Source organism: Osmerus eperlanus, chromosome 12 (genome assembly GCF_963692335.1).
Source record: "Osmerus eperlanus chromosome 12, fOsmEpe2.1, whole genome shotgun sequence".
In the NCBI taxonomy this organism is placed as follows: Eukaryota; Metazoa; Chordata; class Actinopteri; order Osmeriformes; family Osmeridae; genus Osmerus; species Osmerus eperlanus.
Window position 1 is genome coordinate 9,981,727 of NC_085029.1, and position 20,531 is coordinate 10,002,257.

Sequence of the window (20,531 nt, forward strand, 5' to 3'; positions counted from 1 at the left end):
TTCTTTCAGTATAGTGTGACTAGTTAATCACAAACCAGTAAATGTTAGGGTTAGGAATGTTTGCAGGCTTTATATTAGGTTTTGTTATGAAAGGTTTAAATTTGTCTTTTAATATGTAATTGTCTATTTTCCAACGGGTAGATTGATAGTAGGGGATTGGATACTTTTCAGATAAAGATTCTAGAAAGTTTGAATAAAGTTTATTTCCTTGACTTATCAAGTAATTAAGATATCATTCAGCGATCAAAAAATAATCTTCTTTATTCTTTGTGTGTGTATGTTTGTGTGCATGCACTTGTTTGTGGTTCATATGCGTTTGTGTGTGCTAGCATGGGGGGGCTTTAAACCGTGGTCCGTCTTATAATTGGCCCTTTGATGGGAGGGTGGGGGTGTGTGGAGGAGATACACTACACTGCAGCCTTCTGAATAGATATGAGGTTTCTCACACTACAAGATACGACTGCCCCAGAGTCTGGGGACGGCACTCAACAATAGCTCATTGTAGAGAGAGAGCAGCTACTTTTCCAGTACACCATACACTCTAGCATAATCAGTCCTGTGTGTGTGTATGTGTCTCTCTCTCTCTCTCTCTCTCTCTCTCTCTCTCTCTCTCTCTCTCTCTCTCTCTCTCTCTCTCTCTCCCTGTTTTCAATGAAAGTAAGTGAATTTGCTCATGTGTGAATGTATTCTTTGCCTCTAAAAGTAGGGCAAAATAAAGCTTGTGTTTCCGCAATCTGTGCACAATAAACTTCAAAATATTTGTATTCAGACCTGCTTCAAATGAACCCATTATACTTTGGTGTGTATAAAACATTAGCTTAAAAAAAAGTTGTTTAAGCTAATTGTGCAGAGGGTTTGTGGACTCTCAAGGTGTGTTGGTGGGACAAAACAAAATGGTGTGACAAGAGATTAAAGGAGAGTGAGGGGATGAGGAAGGATTGTTGTGGAAGTTGCTCAATGCCAAGTCCCTAACACCGCAAAGGCATTTTTAGAAAAGTCATTCTCCTTCCTCTGGCTGAGGAAATCTGCTCCGGCCGGGCTGTCTTCCTGCGAACAGAGCAGCCGACCAATACCGACGCTGGGAGGGACCCCACTGTGTGCTCCTCCACTCATGTGACTCGGCTCGATCATTAACCCGGGGGTGGCCCCTCCTCCTCCTGCCCCTCCCCCTCCTCCTGCTGCGATTCGTAGTGCCGTCTGCGGGGGGGGGGGGGAGGGGGAGATTGAAGTTTCACACAGAGCTGGGAGGCGCTTCAGCTTGGCAGTCCTGTTCAGGCGACCGTGAGAGAAGCACACAGAGAGAGAAACACAGAGCTGAGGAGAGAATGTCTGACAGGTGGAGTCTCTCGCGACACCGTGCCCTGGAATGTAAGCGTTTGAGCAGGTAGTCGGGAGAGTGTCGGAACTTTGAAAAACAAACTACGGCAGCGCTGGAACAGCTGTTGTGGGACTCACAAAAATGAAAGGTCAAGTAGTTTTGGGGCCCCCAGCCGGGTTTGGACCGGTGGACTGGAACCTTGCCGCCGGGGTCCCTGTCAGGAGGGGCAAGAGTGTGGAGGAGCTCGGTGACACGGGCTGGGCCAAGGAGAGGGAGAGGATGATTCGTCTTCAACAGCTCCAGCAATTACACCATCTCCAGATGCAGCAGCAGCAGCAGCAACAACAACAACAAGTGGTTGGTTATCCAGGGTACAGGCTAGTTGCTGGTCCTCCTCATACTCCTACAATGATGATGGGTCCTGGTGGGCCAATGGCTGTCCACGGAGGTCCAGTGCCAGGCCCAGGACATGTGCCAGCCCCATGGCCCGTCCAATGGGAGACCCAAGCCCATGTGAGGCAGGAGAATGTCTGCCACCAACCTAGCTGGGAATATGAAGACCGAGAAAGGGTTGCTTTCAAGGAAACTAGGCCTCAAAGCAGGGACCTTTATTTCCACCCAGGGTCAGAGGATGGCCATTTGGGCCTGAGGAGAGCGCAGGATTGGAAAGCCAAGCACTGCTTCTACCAAGGGCCTGAGGACTACAACTACCAGGCCCACAATGGAGAGACACAGCAAATGGACTACAACGATGACGACAGAACTCAGGAGAGGTACGATCACACAGAAAGGGACACATACGACCGCAGAAGCCAAGACTACCGGGAGAAGGAGTATTATGAACATGACCGTTACGGCAGCAAGGACCACAAGGAGCCAAATGGGTATGATCAGCAGGACAGGTACAACCGCAGGGATCAAGACCACTATGACCGCGAAGATGACGACCGCTACGACCGCAAAAGGCAGGACCATTATGACATCAAGAAACAGTATGACCACAGACGAGATGACCACTACAGCCGCAAAGAGAAAGACCACTACACTTGCAGAGAGTTTGACTACTACGACCGCAAAGATGACCACTATGACCGCAAGGACATGGATAACTACGACCGCAAAGAAAGGAGCCAGCATGACCGTAGAGAAAAGGAGCCCCACAATCGTAGGGAAGAGGACCTTCACCGAGACGAGCGCAGAGGTAAGGAGCAGTACGACCGCAGAGCGGAGGAACCCTGTGACCGTAAAGACAAGGACCGCTACTACCACAAGGACAGGGATGGTTATAAACAAAAGAAAGGGGTCCACTATGACCACAAGGATAAGGACCACCCCTGGCCAGAAGACCAATACGACAACAAAGAAAGGAGTGGTTATGACCGTACGGAGAAAGACCAAGACCACAACAGCCACAAAGGGAGTGACCGCTTTGACCCCAGAGAAAAAGATGGCTATTATGACCGTAGAAAGGAGGACTATGTTGACCGCAAAGGAAGGGACCGCTATGTCCAGAGGAACGAGAATGGCTACGACCGCAGGGATAAAGGTGATTACGACCGTAGCGAGGAAGACCGCTTTGACCGCAAGGCGCGAGACCAGTACCGGGACCTGAGAACCATATCACTGGACTCCCAGTATGTGGACTACCCAGATAAAGGCAAGAGGTCCCACTGTGAAGACTGGATCCAGGACCAGATCCATAAGCTACCAGTCAGAGAACAGCGGTCCTATGAAGACCCTGGGATTCGGAACCGTGACCCCGCTGAGGAGAGTAAACATGGTCCTGAAGAGCCAGGGAGCTTTGGTGGGAAACCAAGAAGGGGAAGGAAGCCTGTTTACCTGGGTTCTCTGGATCGGAACAGCTTCTACAGGAAGACGGCCCCTAGCTCTCTCCGAAAGTCCGATTTTGCCATTAACAGGAAGCAGAACCAAGAAAAAGTACAAGGTGGGTGATGGGCATAGTATTCAGTTCCCACTTAAACTTTTAGTGCAAGCTTACTGTATGTTTAGATGTTTTATATGGACCATCTATCGCCAATGCCAGCTCATCCAGTCCATTGGGCTGCATCATGGTCGAGGGCTGGGACAATACTCTTCCATGGTCTCAATCAATACATAAGTGGATCATGGGAAGAGTTGAGGGGATCATATCCAAGTGTGCTTGTCTCCCATAGTCCCCAGTGTCTCAATGTTTATGCGTGGGCTTTGACCTCTACAAGCACTTAGGACGGTTGCCAATCAATGCTATGGAGGTTGGAAATGCTGAGTGGTCAGGCGCTAACTGACTTTACAGGCATGTGTCTGTCAAACAGGAGTCTGTATGTCTCCTGGTGTGTGTGTGCGTGAGTGGTTGTGTGTGTGTGTAAGTGGCGGTATCGTCGATTCTCTGAAAGGTGAACATGTAGGTGGAGGAACCTGCCTGGCGGGTTTTGTGGGTTCTTGGTTTTGTTGCCTATTTTTTGTTCTTTCTGTCTTTCGAAATGCCCTCTTGAAAAAATGTTTTCCTTTCAATTTTCTTTCAGATTGAGCATTCCCATCAGAGGCTCATTGTCTGTTTGTGTGTAGTTTATGACTGAAATTCCATCACTGTCACAGTATAAATGGCAACTGAAGATGTTTTGTGATTTTGCAACAAAACTCCCTCTCCTTCTCTCTCTCTCTCTCTATCTATCTATCTCTCTCTCTCTCTCTGCGTGGTGCAGGGGAGCACTCCTCTGAAGTTCATTGTGTCTGAGAAGAAGCAGGTGGCGCCCTACAACCCCCCCAGTTCTACATACACACACACGCACACACACACTGACCACTTGTCCCCCCTCCTCCGAGGGGGAGACCACTAATCCCCAACGTCAGCATAGTGAGGAGGTGTAGGAGGTTGTGCCAGGCAGCAGCCAGCACCAGGGTGACTCCTTCACGGAGAGACCAGATTGGTAGTCTGGCTCACTACAGGGATGAGGTCATACACACGCACACACATCCACATTTTTCTATTGTCTTGTCCTGCTTTAATCTCATTAAAGTGTTTTGTGCTTGCTCAGGATTCTTAACCGAGTAAAGCATTTGATTGTCCAGTTTTGATTTGGTTGTGCAGCTTATTAGGGTTCCTCTCTCATTCAATGAAGTTGAAGTGACTGTGCGTAAAGAGAACAAATGGAAAAGAAAAATAGAAGGTCATTTGTACCAGTACAGCATCAGACATAGTCAGTTGTCAGATTTATAAACCTTGATAAGTCTTGCATTTTATGAACGCTGTTGTTGAGATGGTGATAAGTTCAACCGGCTGGCCAACGTAATGCTCTCAGACCTCTTGGAAGTGTGTGTGTGTGTGTGTGAGTGTCAGTCTATTGAGGTGCCTGTTGCTGCTGCTGCCTGTAATCCTTAAGCAGCTGCTGCTTCTGGTGGGCAGTGGAGTGTGTGTGTGTGTGTGTGGGGTGTGGGGGGGGGGGTGATTAAGAAGGGAAACCCTTTGACAACCTTTGCACAACATTCTGGCAGCGTTCTTCAGCAGGACCCAGCCTGGCACACCAGGAGACCCAGGTCATGAGCTGAGGACGGAATTAACCAGCTAATGTAGGTCAGAAACCTGGCCGAACCCCCCCAGCACAAACGCCAATTATGCAGCGGGCTCTCCAGGCCTCCCTCACAGCCACTTAAGCCCACACCCATGACACCGTTCTCTCATTGGTTTATCCTGAGCTCCGCTCGCTGCCGTCACAGTGACCCTTAACACTGTGACAACCACGGTGCCAGTTGCATGGTGATTGGTTCCCTTGTCGGGTGACGGTGTTGCAGATGTCATGAATGGACAGGTGATTCAGACTTTCAGAACACGGCGGTTTTGCAGAGTGCAGTTGGCAAATGGACCATTTATAATAGGAGCTGTGATTGTTGAATTTCCTGTGTGCTGTTTTTGTGGCAAGGTGCTTAGTGGCGCTCAATATTGAATTTCTCCACTGTGATGGAAGTGTTTAGACATATGAGACTCACAGTAAAAGCATTAGAGGGATTGTTGTACATTAAATTGCAGTGTAGCGATGCAACTCAAGTAGTTTTCATTCCAATACACATACAGACACACACACATCAATACTATACAGACACATTTCAACACTTACATTACCTCAGCAAAAACAATCCCCAGCACCAGAGAAGCTCGATCTTATCATCAATGTTTTCACAAAGACTTTTCCGTGGGAAAGAGATGAGTTAGGGCCTGTGTATCATCCCCCACCAACAGAGCCAGTGAAGTGGACCTGGTTGGACAAGAGCCTGTTGATAAAACATCATAAAGAATGACGACACACCGCCTTTGACAGGCTATAATCTTATTTGTAGTTGCACACTTAGCATGTGAGGAGACTTCCTTTTCAAGCAGGAGCTAAGAGAAAAGCACCCTAACCTGCTAGGTGAGATGGGGGTTGAGCGAGCAGGGCACCAGATTCAACATGCACAGTCGAGAAAATATCAGGAGTTGCTGTTGATCAAGTCACACTGAGCTATATCCTTTGATTAGGGTTAACTGGAACATATAACCCAGACAGGTAGCTTAAATCAGGGCCTCGCAATTATGGATGATCGTGTCCATTGTTATCTGGTCGTCTACAGTGACTACTAGATACAGGCGTTTTGATTATTGTTTTGGTTCACTGGAATGTTTTGATTCAACTCAGGTTTCACTGTTTCCACTGAGTGTTGTGTGAATCACTCTAATCTGCATAGCTTCATCACCAGTCATGATTAATAGGACCACTGTCCTGATTTCATGGAATGGGTTTTCCAATTAGTCTCCATGCGCATATGCTAAGCATATGCATACTTGAAGCAAATGACAACATCTTCAGCGCAGGGGTAGAAAGAGAGAAGCCGTCTTGAGGGGCTGTGTTGAAGCTGCTTTATTCAACGCTTCCACGGTCTGTGCCCACTTGGAATTCCAAGCCCTGATCTTGGACCGCGCTCCACTCACAACTTGGAAATAAGAAGGTGGCTTTAGGTCCTTAAACACACGCTCTTTTCAAACAAAGGCCCTGTATTCAAGACCACAAAACACTTGTGTCTTGATGTCTTTTGGCTATCATTGGTAGCATGTGCGTGTAATGGTTTCATTTCTTGAGTTTCCAAGAATATGGAATACAACTTCTGGTATCCAGTTTGGGGGATGTACAGTATATTGTTGATATACCAGTGGTCCCTGCTGCTGGTAGTGGTGGTGTGAGGGGGGGTTACAGAGAGGTCAACCAGGGAGCAGGAATGTGACTATTGACCTTTGACCTGTCAGAGTAAACAGAGGAACAGAGCTGTCCCGCTGGGGAAGGTGTGTATCAGTGTTGTAGAGAGGTTTCCACGCCTGTGTCCTGTCTCAGTGTTGTAGAGAGGTTTCCACGCCTGTGTCCTGTATCAGTGTTGTAGAGAGGTTTCCACGCCTGTGTCCTGTATCAGTGTTGTAGAGAGGTTTCCACGCCTGTGTCCTGTCTCGCTGTTTGTTCTGCTGAAAGTGACAGATAGGTGAACGCATTGTTGGACTTGCGAAAATGTGCACGGTTAGGTTTGTTTATTTAGTGCATGGCAGAAAGAAACGTAGAACACGGAAATGTAATTTGTTTTCATAAAAAGAGAACGTGAAAGGAAACTACAGTAAATCGAGTACTCGTGTTGCTCATAAATTGTATGATAATATGTTTGTAGCTCAGTCCGTGATGTTCATGTGTTTCTTAAAAGTTGCTGCTTGCATGACACAAACGGCCTGTATAAACTCTTCCCCAATGCCAGCGTCTATAAGGCGGCTCCCTGCTCTCTAAAGCTTGGCTTGATATGAAGAGGGGCCCTGCTATTAGCGTAGCCACGGCAACGGGGCATTCTTGTGTGAACTTTGGGCCGAGCACACACACAGCACTGATTGTGTCTGACCTTAGACTCTCTCTCTCTCTCTCTCTCTCTCTCTCTCTCTCTCTCTCTCTCTCTCTCTCTCTCTCTCTCTCTCTCTCTCTCTCTCTCTCTCTCTCTCTCTCTCTCTCTCTCTCTCTCTCTGTGTCTCTGTCTCTGTCTCTGTCCCTCCCTGTCTCTGTCTCTCTCTCTCTGTGTATCTCTCTGTGTCTCTCTCTCTGTGTGTGAGCCCAGACTCCAGGGTGTGGTCCTTAGCTGTTCTTTGTAAGATAAAGTAAGTAAGATAAGTCTTGAAGAATAGAACCTGACTTTTGCCACAAATCCTGCATCCTGACTGTCTTTAGAGAGTGACAGGGAGGGAAAGAGGCAGCTAGAAAAGAAGAGTGATGAGGCTGTGTTCACTAAGGGGTCCTCAAAGTTTTGATGTTCAGCCTGTGAATGGGAGGGGCCTGGCTAGTCGTCAGCTGAGATGAAAACATGGAGCGACTGAGACTCGACCAAAGGTTCCCGTCCTCCAACACTGTTCCTCTGCTTCTCATCACTGGGTTGATGTAAGTTCAAGTTCTGCCTAGATTCCGTTATAGGTTCTAGTTTCTTCCAGCACATTTCAAGCTGATACTTGGAAAGTTCAGCCAGATTTTCGGGGCTTGTGTTGAGTGTATGTGTATAATGTGTGTTTGGTTTGATGCATTAAAACCATGACAGTTTTAGTGTATTTGGGTGTGGTACATCTACGTCTGCATGTTCATACGGCTGGTGGTAACACACACAGACACACATCCTTAGTAAGCATCCGTGATCCAGTTCCAGGCTTTAGTGTGAGCTGGGGATGACTGTGTCCACTGGGGTGTGTGATCATGGTGGCTTCCATCCATTCTCATGGTAATTTGGCTCCAGAATGGAGAACGCACCGAGACGGACATAGGCCCGTTCTGAGAGCTCCATCAATGGGACTTTACACTGGCTTTGCATGTTCGACTACCTTGGACTGACGGGCGTGTTTTGAACCTTTGTGTGTGTGTGTGTGTGTAGAGGGCAGAGTGGAGGAAGGGTGTGTGCACAGCCAAGGTGGGTGAAGGCTTCAAGGCCCCAACTTTTCTTTCTCCATCTCTTCTTCTCATAGTGGTGGAAGTAAATATACTGTTACTGAATGCCTCCAAAAAGGTGTAGACGTTTTTATTTTTATTTTGAAGTCATCTCATTTGTCTCAGCTTACAGTAGTAATTAGTAGTATTTTCAAGTATGCTGACAAGTCATTTTAGGTCTTGTCAAAACAATGTCTTGGTCTTCACACCAAAAAGATGTCCAGGGTATCTTAGATTGACTTTTGTCTGACTACTTCCAACCCATCTTAATTGTAAACACTGTGTGCCTAATCATTCTCTCCTTCCTTGTTGACTTATGAAACTCGAGGCCTATCTGAAGAAAGTCCCTCTTGCTCAATTGTGTTGATTTAGCAACCCAAGTTATTAGTAATACAGAAAGAGCATGCATGCTAAAGTTGGGTGCGTTCTTACATACATTTTTGATATCTGGTTCAATGCTTTTGTTGCCTTAATGTGTGTTTGCAGGGGATCCTATGGATTCATTTAGATAAAAACCTCATTAGCAGTCAAAACTGATATTGACGGTTGATTATTATGTCGTTAAGAAAACTCCACTGGCAGGTGAACACATCTGTCTCAGGTACATTAACTTAACAGATAGTCTTCTGCTCTGTTGTGGGATTAAGTCTTGACACAGGAGAACATACAGGAAAAGAGAAACTTGTTGATGACCACCAGCACCTTGAGAAGTAGTCTCCAAGTTGAATCTCTGATCTTCTGTTGACAGTTAGGTCATCCATGAAAACGCTGTGTGTACATGTGTGTATGCTCATCATTAACCCTCATGCCACCGTCCGCTCCTCCGGGACCCCCCTGGGTTTCCTGTCGCCCCCGGGACATGGCATGGTACCCCCCCATGAGAACCCAGAGAGGGTCTGGGGCCGTGGCTGTTCAGGACGACCAAACAATGCCACAAGCAATTACTTCCACTCCACACAAGGGCTTTTGTGTGTGTGCGAACACGATCTCGCACAACATACCTCCAAGAATCAGTAGGCTGTGTCACACACGCTGCGAACACAAAAAGGACACAAGCTCAAATGTGCGATACAAATACACACATCCAGCATTGCTTGTACCACGAAGACAGCGGCGAGATGGAAGGATACTGTACATCATCGAGTGTTGGAACAGGGCCACAGAATGGTCCCTTCCCTCCCTCGCAGCACTGTTAGCCCTGCTCCCGCTGTCCCTTAAACTACCCACTGACTCGAATGGATTCAAGTGTGTCTGAAACCCAGCCACTCAGGGCAATGACATAGAGATACAGGGACACTCCTCGTTTGGTTGGCCTTTGTACTGAGGGGTTAGCGAGCACAAACCAGTGACTAAGTGTCTGATGAACATTGTGTTTGGTGGCTGTGATTGAGTCACCACTCCACAGCTGTTTCCTCTGGTGAGGCCAGCGTGGTTGACTCAGAGAGATAGTAGCCATGTCACAGAGCCTGTTACACCTGCTACACTCTTGCTAGAAGCCATTGTGATGGAAATCTTTCAGCTGTCTTTAGATGTAAACACCTGTTTCTGTGTGTATGTACACACACGTGTGTGTGTGTGTGGGGGGGGGGGGGCACATTCATGCACCTGTCTAAGGAGTGTGGTGTGTGTGTGTCCCACAGTCCTCAGTAGAACAAGTGGAATTCCAGCGGAGAGAAGTGGGTCATTGTATGTGTGTGTGCGCATGTGAGGGTGTGTGTGTGTGGGGGTAAGCAGCTTCGGGGCTTATGTTGCAAATAGCTGCATATTTAAACATGAGAAGTGGAGCATACGATGTATGGATGTGTGCAGAGGACCTTCAGCGTGGGAATGACCGGAGTGGGATACCAATTAACCGATTAATTAGCTCTTCCTACCCCGCCTCAAACTCATGTAGGCCTAATCCCCGCCCCCCCCCTCCTTTGTGTCCTTAAACACATCCCTCTCCTTCATCGCCTGCTCCCTACCTCTCTCGGCCGGGAGCAGAAACTGGGGGACGACTTCTCCGGTCTTTGAGTTCTCATCAATTCAAGACGTCCAAGTCCTCGGGGGGGAAAGACCCAACAACGGGAGGAGATGAGAAGAGCTCAGACTCTGCTAAGCCTTGTGGAGCAGGAGGCGTGTGCGTGCGTGTGCGTGCGTGCGTGTGTGTGCTGTGTGTGGCGGTGGGGAGAAGGGCAGAGGGCAGGTGGCCAAGGGGATCAGACAGACCCCCTCTACAGCAGGCCAGGGACAGAGAAGGCATATGTGGACCAAGCTAATCTGCACCGCAGCGAGCGCCTTGAGCACTCACTGAGGAATGACTCCGTTACCATGATCTCCTCGAACGTAAATGCCAGCCCATAATAAACACACATGGTTTACTGCAACACAATCCTCAATTTGACTTCATGCACCTTTTTGTGTGTGTGTGTGTGTGTGTTGTTGTTGTTTTTTTACTCCAATGTGCGCCATTGGCACTGTCTGAATGACCTCATATGTGGTCCCAAGACAGATGCTGTTGGTGGATAATGACTTTGATTAGGCTTAACCTCCTTCACCCCAATTCCTGTTGCTGAGATGGTTGTAATGGAACACACATACACACCAGTGAATGCCTCCGAAAGCAAAGCCATATTTCTCAAACCGCTGTCACCTTCCATTGTCGGCCTCTCTCTCCAGTGCTGTCCATCTCCCTCTCGTTCGACCCGTCCTCCTCCTCTCCTCTATCTCCTCCATCCCAGAGAGGCCGTATCTCTCTTGTTGCTGTCACAGTCCATTGTGCTTGAGACAAAAGAGTTGAGTCCACTCCAGTCCACAGCCCATTGACGGTGCCCAGCGGTGCATGCACCGGGCTCTCCCTCATGTCCTGGGCACTCCAGAGACAGGCCCACTAGTGATAACAGAGCCACTGATCAAAGACTGGCCAGACATGACTAGAGACAGAACCTCTTTTGGAGGGGCCTTCCTTTTTTTGGAACATGTAGATTTATAGTAGTTATAAAGAGTCCGGTGGAATTGCTCTTTAGTCTAGGTTAGCCATTTGTGTATCATGGATACTCCCAAAATGTTTATGTTAATCCTCGCTTATATTGTGTTAAAACTGTTATCCACGTTTCTCTCTATAACTATCTCAGTGTAGTATTGTAAGCCAAGCTTGGGATAGCGCGTTGGAACTCGTTCAAAGCTAGACTGTACATTTGAACCTCTCGCTCCTCCTTCCCTCAGACATGACCCTGCTGCCGGCGCAGCCCAAGCCCCTGGAGCCTGCTCCGGTGTGTGCCGTCACGTCGGCGCTGGCCGCCACGGAGGACCCCGAGCAGAGGATGCTGGAGAAGAGAGCCAAGGTGGTGGAGGAGCTGCTGCAGACAGAGACAGACTACATCAAGGACCTGCAGATGTGCGTCCAAGAGATCATCCATCCGCTCCAACGCAAACAGGTGCCCCGGGGCCGGGCGGACAGGGGGGATAAACGGGTTCATTTGGACACGTACTGGGAGATGTTTGAGGTTATTTTGGTTGCAGTTACCTAGTTTAGCAAAATGGAACTCTTTATTTCGTTGTTTTTTGTGTTAATGCATGTTCCCCCTTCCTGCAGGTGCAAAATGTGGACTTTGAGGGCCTCTTCGGCAACATTAACTCTGTGATCGACTTATCGCGACGCCTCTTGAAGAACCTCCAGGACACTGACTCTATTGGTTAGCATTTCAAGGCTCCTTTGAGGGGAATCATTTCGATTAGCGAGATATGGCTTCCTGTATTGCTTACACGCTTTCATCCTAAACCCACGTTTATCTTGCGTGTCCTTTTGTATGTTTTCTGACCGTCAAGGTCAGAAACCAAAAGCACGAAGCTGACTTTTTTTCGACTCTGTCGTTTCTCTCCCCAGGCAAAGTCTTCCTAGACTCCAAGACTGAACTAGAGGAGGTGTATAAGATCTACTGCCAGAACCATGACGATGCCATCTCCCTCCTGGAGACCTACGAGAAGGACGAGAACATCCAGAGACACGTGCTGGAGTGCTTAGAGAAGCTGAGGTAGGTACCTGACCAGACATGGTCTAGACTTCTCAAAGGTGCAGTCTGTGAGTTTCACCAACTACCAACGTGAACCCGGTCATCGGAAACAATTTTGGTGTTGATGTTTGTAATATGATTAATGCTCGGGTTTGGAGGTTGGAAGAAATTCACGATGGCATCTTGTAACTTTAATCTGAAGTCTACCAAACCATATTCTATACGATTTAGCACTAATTTGTGTAAGTGTTTGACAATGCTTAGTGCATCTGAGTGACTCCAGTAAAGGCATGCGTGTGTGGAACTGTGTCGAGCATGAAAACAAACAAGAAGTGACTTCTAACCACGATAGATTGGACTGTACTGTATAATCGTTGGAAAGTCAAACATTGACATTGATCCTGTGTACGTAACTTTTTTTTATCGGCTATCTAGTTATTATGTTTTTTTTTAAAGGAAGGTAATCGAAACTGTAGTTATCTGGAAACATCTTGCTTCATTGAAAGGTAAACAGTGGCCCAGTTTAGGCCAGGTGTAGAATCATAAAGGGTGTGGTAGTGGCCTGGTTCTTGTTTGGAGGTTAGCCGAGTTACTTTGAACGCAGTGAAAACTTGTCATACAAGGTTGAATCAGAAAATATGTGGCGCGCACGACACAGCTTTAGAGATGGGCGTCTGACCGATACTCTCCTCTTACCCATTGACACACACAGTCCATTCCTCCAGAGCGTGGGGTATCTGTCAGAGTCTCATCAGACTTCAGTAATGTTGAGCAGTTTAAGAATGCGCCCTGCCTGTGTTCTTCCTTGTCCTTTACCTGGGACGCGAGCCAACACTGGTGTGTTTATTCACCAGTGTTGTGTTTCATCGACCGCTAGCCGCTCAGTTTGAAGGTCAACTCTCCTCTTCCTTAAACAAGAGAGAAAGGTTATGGTTTTGGTGACAAGGGAGTCACAAGACAACAACAAAAAACACATACTGGACACCAAAACAAAAATGTTTAGATTGATCCTGTTGTGTTGGCACTGTGGTGAGAAGTGAAAAGATCCAGGGACATTTGGGAGAGGACGTGTCTCCCCTAGTAGTTCTTTTATACGGTTTCTCAGGTCCTACCAGCAACAGTGTCCCAAGTCCGTGTGTTAAACTCTCAACGCTCTACTAGACAGGTTGGCAGTTAGCCCCCCGGCGAGGTTGAAGCTAACCCGCAAAAGAGGCCACGGCAACACACGTTACTATGGGTTATGACCGCCTATTAACTCTGCAGGGTGCGCTTTGTTTTCATAGGTTTCCGTTAAACTATAAGCTATGCCTCGGATTGTGTTTGTAGGATCTTACAGCAGGGGGCAAAAGTAATAGCATCAAAACACGAGTTAAAAAGAAAAAAGTCTTGCAAAGAAAAAAGGGTTTTCAACAGGGTCTTAAACAGAGGCCATTAAATATAGATTTACAGAAGATGGGGGTTGGACCCTCAGAGACCCAACACCTCAGTGCTCTGTCAGTTTCTATAATTCCTTTTGTCTGTTTTCTCCTCTCTTCCTCCCGCTGCCTCTCTGTCTCTCCACCTTTCTACCCATCCCTCTCTTCTTCCCCATCCCAGGGCCATATATCGCGAGTGGTAAGTTTCCTTGAAGTGTTGCCATGGTATCTGCATGAGAACCGTCGAAACAGCATGCCTATGGCTCACTAACCCCTATTAACGTGTTTGTGTGTGTTTGCTTCTCTGTCTCTCGGTTTTGCTGAGAAAGTGTTAGTGTGAGAGAGTGAGAGAGTGAGAGATGCTATATAGGGACTGGGCCAATGGCATTTTCATTTGACCTAATTGAAAGTGCATTGACCCCAGCCCCCTGGTGGTGTGTGCGCTGCTACGGTTGTGGCTGCCTCTTGTGTTATGTTTTCCTCCTCTTCATAGGTCCAGTTTTTAATGAGATCAACAAAGAGATTGTTGTTGGTCATCAAACAGAATGAAGAGGCCATCTAGTGGAACTAAGCAGCAACTTCTGCATCATTTACAATTCATCTCTTTATAAACTCCATTAGTGATTTGCATGATGTTAAGACATCATAAACCAATTAAAAATAAAAAATTTTTTTACTTATATAACATTATTATATCAATCAGAATAACATTCAATTTATTTTGCTCAATCAATATTGCTCCTTTATTTGAATAATACTTTTTTTTTAAGAATGTTGCTTTTTGCTGCTGTGTACTGCTGATGGCCTTAAAGCTAAGCAAATGAAAATTGATTTCATATATTGTATCACTCAACACATACTGACACCCTTTACATTAAGTAATTGTCAAAAGTATAATTATCTGATAAAACAAATATATTACATAATATATTATTTTGTATCAGATTTTACTTGAACAAGGTAATATCTGATGCAGGTAGTACTGAAGACAAGTGAGCATGTACATGCTCTGTTGTCAGAGAGTGTAGCATGTGTTGAGTGACAGCAAGTAGCGAATCACTTGGCAACGGCCTGCCAAATGATGTCAGTCAGTGGGTACGAGGGGTCTTACACTACAGTTACATTCAAATGATTCCATTCTTTCTTCCCTCCCACTTTCTCTGTATCTGTATCCAACTTTTTTCCGTCACTCCATTCCTCCTTTCTTTCCCTCACAACCCTGACTCTCTCTTCTCCCTTGTTCTCCCACGTCCTCTCCCTCGCTCTCCTACTCTCCATTCCTTCCCTTGCCTTCTCCTGCTCTTCTCTCATGCTCCACCTCTCCCTTGTCCACCCCTCCTCTCTCCTCCTGGCTCTCCCTCTCTCTCTGTCCCTCTCTCAGGGGGAAGACCAACTACATCAACCTGGGCTCCTTCCTCATCAAGCCGGTCCAGAGGGTGATGCGCTACCCTCTGCTGCTGATGGAGCTTCTGAACGCCACGCCAGACAGCCACCATGACAGACTCCAGCTGGCCAAGGCCCTGCTGTCTGTTAAAGAGATCAACGTCAACATCAACGAGTTCAAGAGGAGGAAGGACCTTGGTAAGCCCAAGCGAGAGAGATTGTCTGTGTGTGTGTGTGTGTGTGTGTGTGTGTGTGTGTGTGTGTGTGTGTGTGTGTGTGTGTGTGTGTGTGTGTGTGTGTGTGTGTGTGTGTGTGTGTGTGTGTGTATAGATTAATTATATGTATGTGTAGGTATGGGACATTTGTGTCCTATGTGAACTTCAAGTAGTCAATAGCCAATAGATAATAGATCATCTCACACTTGACTGGTTGGTCAAATGTACTCTCTGAACGTTTCTAAATGTGACATTATTGAGATGGCATCATTGAGATGGTTGCTGAGCTGAGGGCGCCCTCTTCTGTCACCAGTTGTGAAGTACAGGAAAGGAGATGAGGAGACGCTCATAGACAAGATCTCTAAGCTGAGCATGCACTCCATCATCAAGAAGTCCAACCGTGTCAGCAGCCACCTCAAACACCTCACAGGAATCTCTCCTCAGGTAGGTCATGTGACACCTCCACTGTTTGTCATCTGTGTTTTTCATACCTTGGAGCCTTTTTTTTAATACCAAAATATGCCATGTTGTTCTCTGCAACGCCTGAATAACTTTCCCCTGGAGTGAGACATCTGTCCTTTCAAACTCATGAGTTGTCTCATCTCAACCTCTTGCTTCCTCAGATCAAAGATGAGGCGTTCGACGAGGCGGAGAAGAAGTTCCGGCTGCAGGAGAGGCTCATCAAATCCTTCATCAGAGATATCTCTCTCTACCTGCAGCACATACGAGTAAGGACACCGCGCTCAACCTTTCACCTCATCTGAATAGCACCAGTCACGCGGCGGTCTGCAAGTCAGTGGCCAGCCCCTGCGTAACTGACCTCTGTCTTGTCCAATAGGAGTCGGCGTCCGTGAAAGTGTTGGCTGCCATCAGTTTCTGTGACATCTACACAGACAGGAGTCAGATGGACCCTGAGTACTTCCAGAGAGCTCACCGCTGCATCAGCGACAAGCAGTTCAGCCACTTTGTGAGTTCAGATTCAGCCGTGCACATGACACTATACTACGTTTGTTCTCATTTAATGAGAACCACGAATAAAATGAGTGAATGAGTGAATTAATAGTAAATGGTGATTTAAACGTGATTTAAACAATGTCAATTGTTTATTCCTTTTCAGACTGAATGTGTCTCTTGTAAGTTCATGTTCCTTGTTTTTCCTTGAGCAGAAGGAGCGTACGGAAGCCTTGGTCATCTCCCCCCTCACCCAGCTCCTGCTGATGTTCGCCGGCCCCCACAAGCTCATTCAGAAGCGCTTCGACAAGCTGCTGGACTACGACAACTGCAAGGAGCGCGCCGAGCGCCTCAAGGACCGCCGCGTCCAGGACGAGCTGCAGGCGGCGCGCAACAACTACGAGGCGCTCAATGCTCAGCTGCTGGACGAGCTGCCCAAGTTCCACCGCTCGGCCGAGGAGCTGTTCACCGGCTGTGTGCGGGCCTTCGCCCACTCCCAGAAAGACTTCACCAAGCTGACACTAGGGGAGCTGCAGCCGCTCCTGCAGGTGCGTGAGATGCCGGTTCCTCTTCCTGGTTTTCCTTCCTGGTTTCTCTTCCTGGTTTTCCTTCCTGGTTCCTTTTCCTGGTTTTCTTCTTCTGCTGTGGAGGTTTTTCACCTCGTTAGTCTCTTCTCGCCCTGGTTGTGTCCTTTGAGGCTGTGTGTGGGTTGTGTGGAAGAAATGGGATATCCAATGCACTTATGTTAAGAGACAGATAGGAACTTTTCTTCATCAGTTGTCTCTTTACCATTCAGTAGAAAGACCTCTGCAAAAAAAAAATTGTTTTGTTTTTTTGACCTGGCTACAGTTTTCTGGTATTGGGGGCACGGAAGGGAACCTAGTGTCCCTGTTCCAGGAGCAGTATGGGCACGTTCTCCAGCTTCTCCAGAGCTTCAGTTTCTGTCCAGAGAACTTGCCACCCTCCACGACCACACGCAAGGCCTTCGAGAAGAAGACCCTGGAGAAACAGACTTCCAAAAAGCAGCTTCAAGGGCCGGTGAGTTCTGCTGTGGGACGATACTCCGTCTTGGTCTGCTGTGTCTTCATGACCAGTACATTCATGACCAGAACGGTCATAATATACATACAAAAATACAAATATACATAATATAACAAACAATATACAGAAAATATGAAAAAAAAAAATTGTTACACCAAAATTCACAGTGAGAGTCTAGAAAAAGGAAATAGCGATTGATTCCCGGTGTTTCTCTTTCAGCCCAACTGCATCCTGCAGACAGATGAGCAGCGGGCTCTCCTGTTGGCGCGCTACGGTCCAGAGAAGCTCTTCCAGGCCGAGAGGAACTTCAATGCTGCCCAAGACCTGGACGTGTCTGTCCTGGAGGGCGACATCGTCGGGGTCGTCAAGCAGCAGGACCCCATGGGTAGTAACAACCGCTGGCTTATTGACACCGGGGGTGAGTAGCAAGCTACATGTGCAGATACGTACCGTGACTTGTTGCCCAGAAACTGAGATTCAGTTCATTGGTCGTGTCAGTCAATCATCTGATTTGAATTGGTACGACAGCCTGTGATTGTTGACTAGAAGCTAACTGTTTGTTGTTCCTTGTCTCCTGCAGTCAGCAAAGGCTTTGTTTACAGTTCCTTCCTGAAGCCTTATAACCCACGCCGGAGTCACTCAGACGTCTCCATCGAGAGCCAGTCGTCCAACGAGTCGGGCTACGGAGGCTCCTCCCCCGTCTTCTCCCGCCAGAACAGCAACAGCACGCTCACCTTCAACCAGGAGACCGCTGCGGTCAGCTTCTCCACAGCCCCGCCCCCGAGCCACTCCTCGCCGCGCCCCAGCCAGGATCCGGACCTATCCCGCAGAGCCCACTACAGAGATGCGCCCTCGCCCAACCGCAATCCCACCAATCAGACCTACGCGATTGACTCGTTGCCCAAACACCTCTCCACTCCCAGGGAATACTCAGATCCATCCTATCGGCTATCACCCTGTCACAGCGACAGTACAGACAGGCATTCAGCCAATCACAGGGACTCCATTGACTCGAGCCACACCACCCCAGCTACTCACAGGGAGCTGTATGACTCCTCGGAGACAGACTCTTGTTCTTCGCACAAAAGCAACCGTTTGGGTCCTTCACAGAGGCATGGCCAATCAGACACGGCCTACGGTTCATACCAGCGGCAGAATGGAGATCGTGCTGGCCAGAGGAAGTCTTCCTACCCCAGGAACGAGGATATTGAACCAGAGCCCGAGCAAGAACCTGAACCTGAGTCAGAGCTGGATGGCCATCAGGTATTACTGACCTGACCTCAGTGTTTAAAGTCACTTGTGTTTTTATATGCTACACATTACTGATTGACAGCACTTCCCCCATGCTTACAATGTACAAAATGCTCAGAAAGATATACTGTACATTCAGTATTATTATATTTTAGATGCTAATCAAAATCATTTTGTGTTTCAGATCTACTACGCCATTTACTCCTTCAGCGCTCGTTGTGCCAACGAGCTGAGCATCTCGGCCAATCAGCGCGTCCGCATCCTGGAGTTCCAGGACATGAATGGCAACAGCGAGTGGTGGTTAGGTGAGGCCGGGGGCCGGAGAGGCTACGTCCCCTCCAACTACATCCGCAAGTCAGAGTACACCTGAGCAGTTTCCCGGGGGGGGGGGGGGGGTAACCCCCCAGTCCAATCTTGACCTCCACCCACGGTAGTGCTCCAACCACGAGGGAAGCTGCTCTCCGGACTAAACAGCCTCCCTCCCTCCGAAACAAACAAAACAAGGAAGTGAACAGACAGCTGGCCAGCCTGGTGCCTTACTATAGAAGGGGATGCATTGTTGTGGAGTTTGCTGGTGAGGGGGAGGAACTTCTTTTGGACTTCATTTGTGCTGCTGACTTACTCCTCTGAAAGTTGTTGGACTTGATATTTATATACCTTTTTCAGTTTTCTACTTCCCTGGCCTTTCTCTTCCTGCCTCCCCCTTGTATGCCGTGACAGTCGTGTGACTCAGCAGAGACACACAGGAGGGTTATATTACTCATAACGGAGGGCATTTTGCAGACTTCCAGTATGGCCCCAAGACTGCCTGCAGTTGCCATAGAACACTACTGTTTCAGAAAGGTTGAGTTTGTGGAGTGTACAGTAATGAATGCGTGAGCTATTTAAACGAGCGCTAGAGAGTATGTGGGTGGCTCTTGCAAGTTAGGTGAGGAGTATTAAATATATGGTATTAGTGCTGGCCCCATCCTGACACAAGGGCATGTCCCCAACACAGACACCCATCTCATGCCACTACTTACTGTTAATGTAAGTTCTTTTAATCAAGTACTTTTTATGAAATAACACAGTACAATACAAAATTGGGGCATATTATTCGGGTTTCAATACTGTAGTCCGTAGAGAAGACACTGTATTCTTATGAAAGTGACTGCCGTTTTGAAAGCAGAAGGAAAGTGTTGTTATAATGACATCCCATGGCCCTGAGAATATTAGATGAAGCATAAGCAGGTCTTCATTGGGTTGACAGATCAGTGTAATATGCATGGTTTGCTGTAGCACTCCCTCAGATGTTGTGTGAAGCCAGAGGGCTGAACATCTATATCTCTTCAGCTGGTTTGATGGGGTAACCATGTGATGAAAGGTTTGACCTTTGGCAGAAGCAAACAGGAAGGTCGGAGAAAATGGGACATCACTGAGATCTTTTTTAAACTATTTGGTTCCTCCCTACCTTCTTCATTTACGTATAAGGCTGTATATTGAGAATGTATTTCTGCACTCCAGTGTCATGTGATCACTGTATTCATTTGAATAAAAATCAGCTCAGCTGAGAAATATCTCATTGACTTTGGGGCCGTTTCACTACATTACATTTAGTCATTTAGCAGACGCTCTTATCCAGAGCGACTTACAGTAAGTACAGGGACATTCTCCCCGAGGCAAGTAGGGTGAAGCCTTGCCCAAGGACACAACGTCAATTGGCAGAGCCGGGGATCGAACCAGCAACCTTCTGATTACTAGCCTGATTCCTTAACCGCTCAGCCACCTGACTCCCTGCCAGACACTACTACTACCTTACTACTGATAAAAAAAACTTTGTTGGTGTTTGCTTACTTCAGGAATAATGTTATTCTGCATACATATTAAATACTTAAACACAAAAGTACCTATTCCAGCCAGTTACATGATATACTGTTGAACAAACATCTTACATTTTTTTAAACATTTTTGTTAAGACCTATATTGATTTATAGACATCCTCCCCCACCCATCTGTAAATCTGT

The 20,531-nt window shown here is 47.4% G+C and overlaps 1 protein-coding gene across 3 annotated transcripts in view; it reads left to right on the forward strand.

Moving 5' to 3' along the window:
• Window positions 1-20,086, forward strand: part of dnmbp (dynamin binding protein) — a 41,286-nt gene extending 21,200 nt beyond the window's left edge. The window contains exons 1-14 of one of the 3 annotated variants that reach the window (XM_062474611.1): window positions 1,255-3,263; window positions 11,485-11,696; window positions 11,855-11,954; window positions 12,146-12,293; window positions 13,869-13,886; window positions 15,069-15,268; window positions 15,599-15,729; window positions 15,909-16,013; window positions 16,124-16,252; window positions 16,452-16,784; window positions 17,086-17,274; window positions 17,497-17,695; window positions 17,858-18,540; window positions 18,713-20,086. In XM_062474611.1, coding sequence (XP_062330595.1) covers window positions 1,460-3,263; window positions 11,485-11,696; window positions 11,855-11,954; window positions 12,146-12,293; window positions 13,869-13,886; window positions 15,069-15,268; window positions 15,599-15,729; window positions 15,909-16,013; window positions 16,124-16,252; window positions 16,452-16,784; window positions 17,086-17,274; window positions 17,497-17,695; window positions 17,858-18,540; window positions 18,713-18,898 — 4,437 coding nt within the window. In that variant the 5' untranslated portion in view covers window positions 1,255-1,459 and the 3' untranslated portion in view covers window positions 18,899-20,086. Of the gene's footprint in view, window positions 1-1,254; window positions 3,264-11,484; window positions 11,697-11,854; window positions 11,955-12,145; window positions 12,294-13,868; window positions 13,887-15,068; window positions 15,269-15,598; window positions 15,730-15,908; window positions 16,014-16,123; window positions 16,253-16,451; window positions 16,785-17,085; window positions 17,275-17,496; window positions 17,696-17,857; window positions 18,541-18,712 lie in introns of those variants that run through there. The other 2 variants (XM_062474609.1, XM_062474610.1) reach the window with 2 other exon arrangements.
• Window positions 20,087-20,531: the final 445 nt, after the last annotated feature.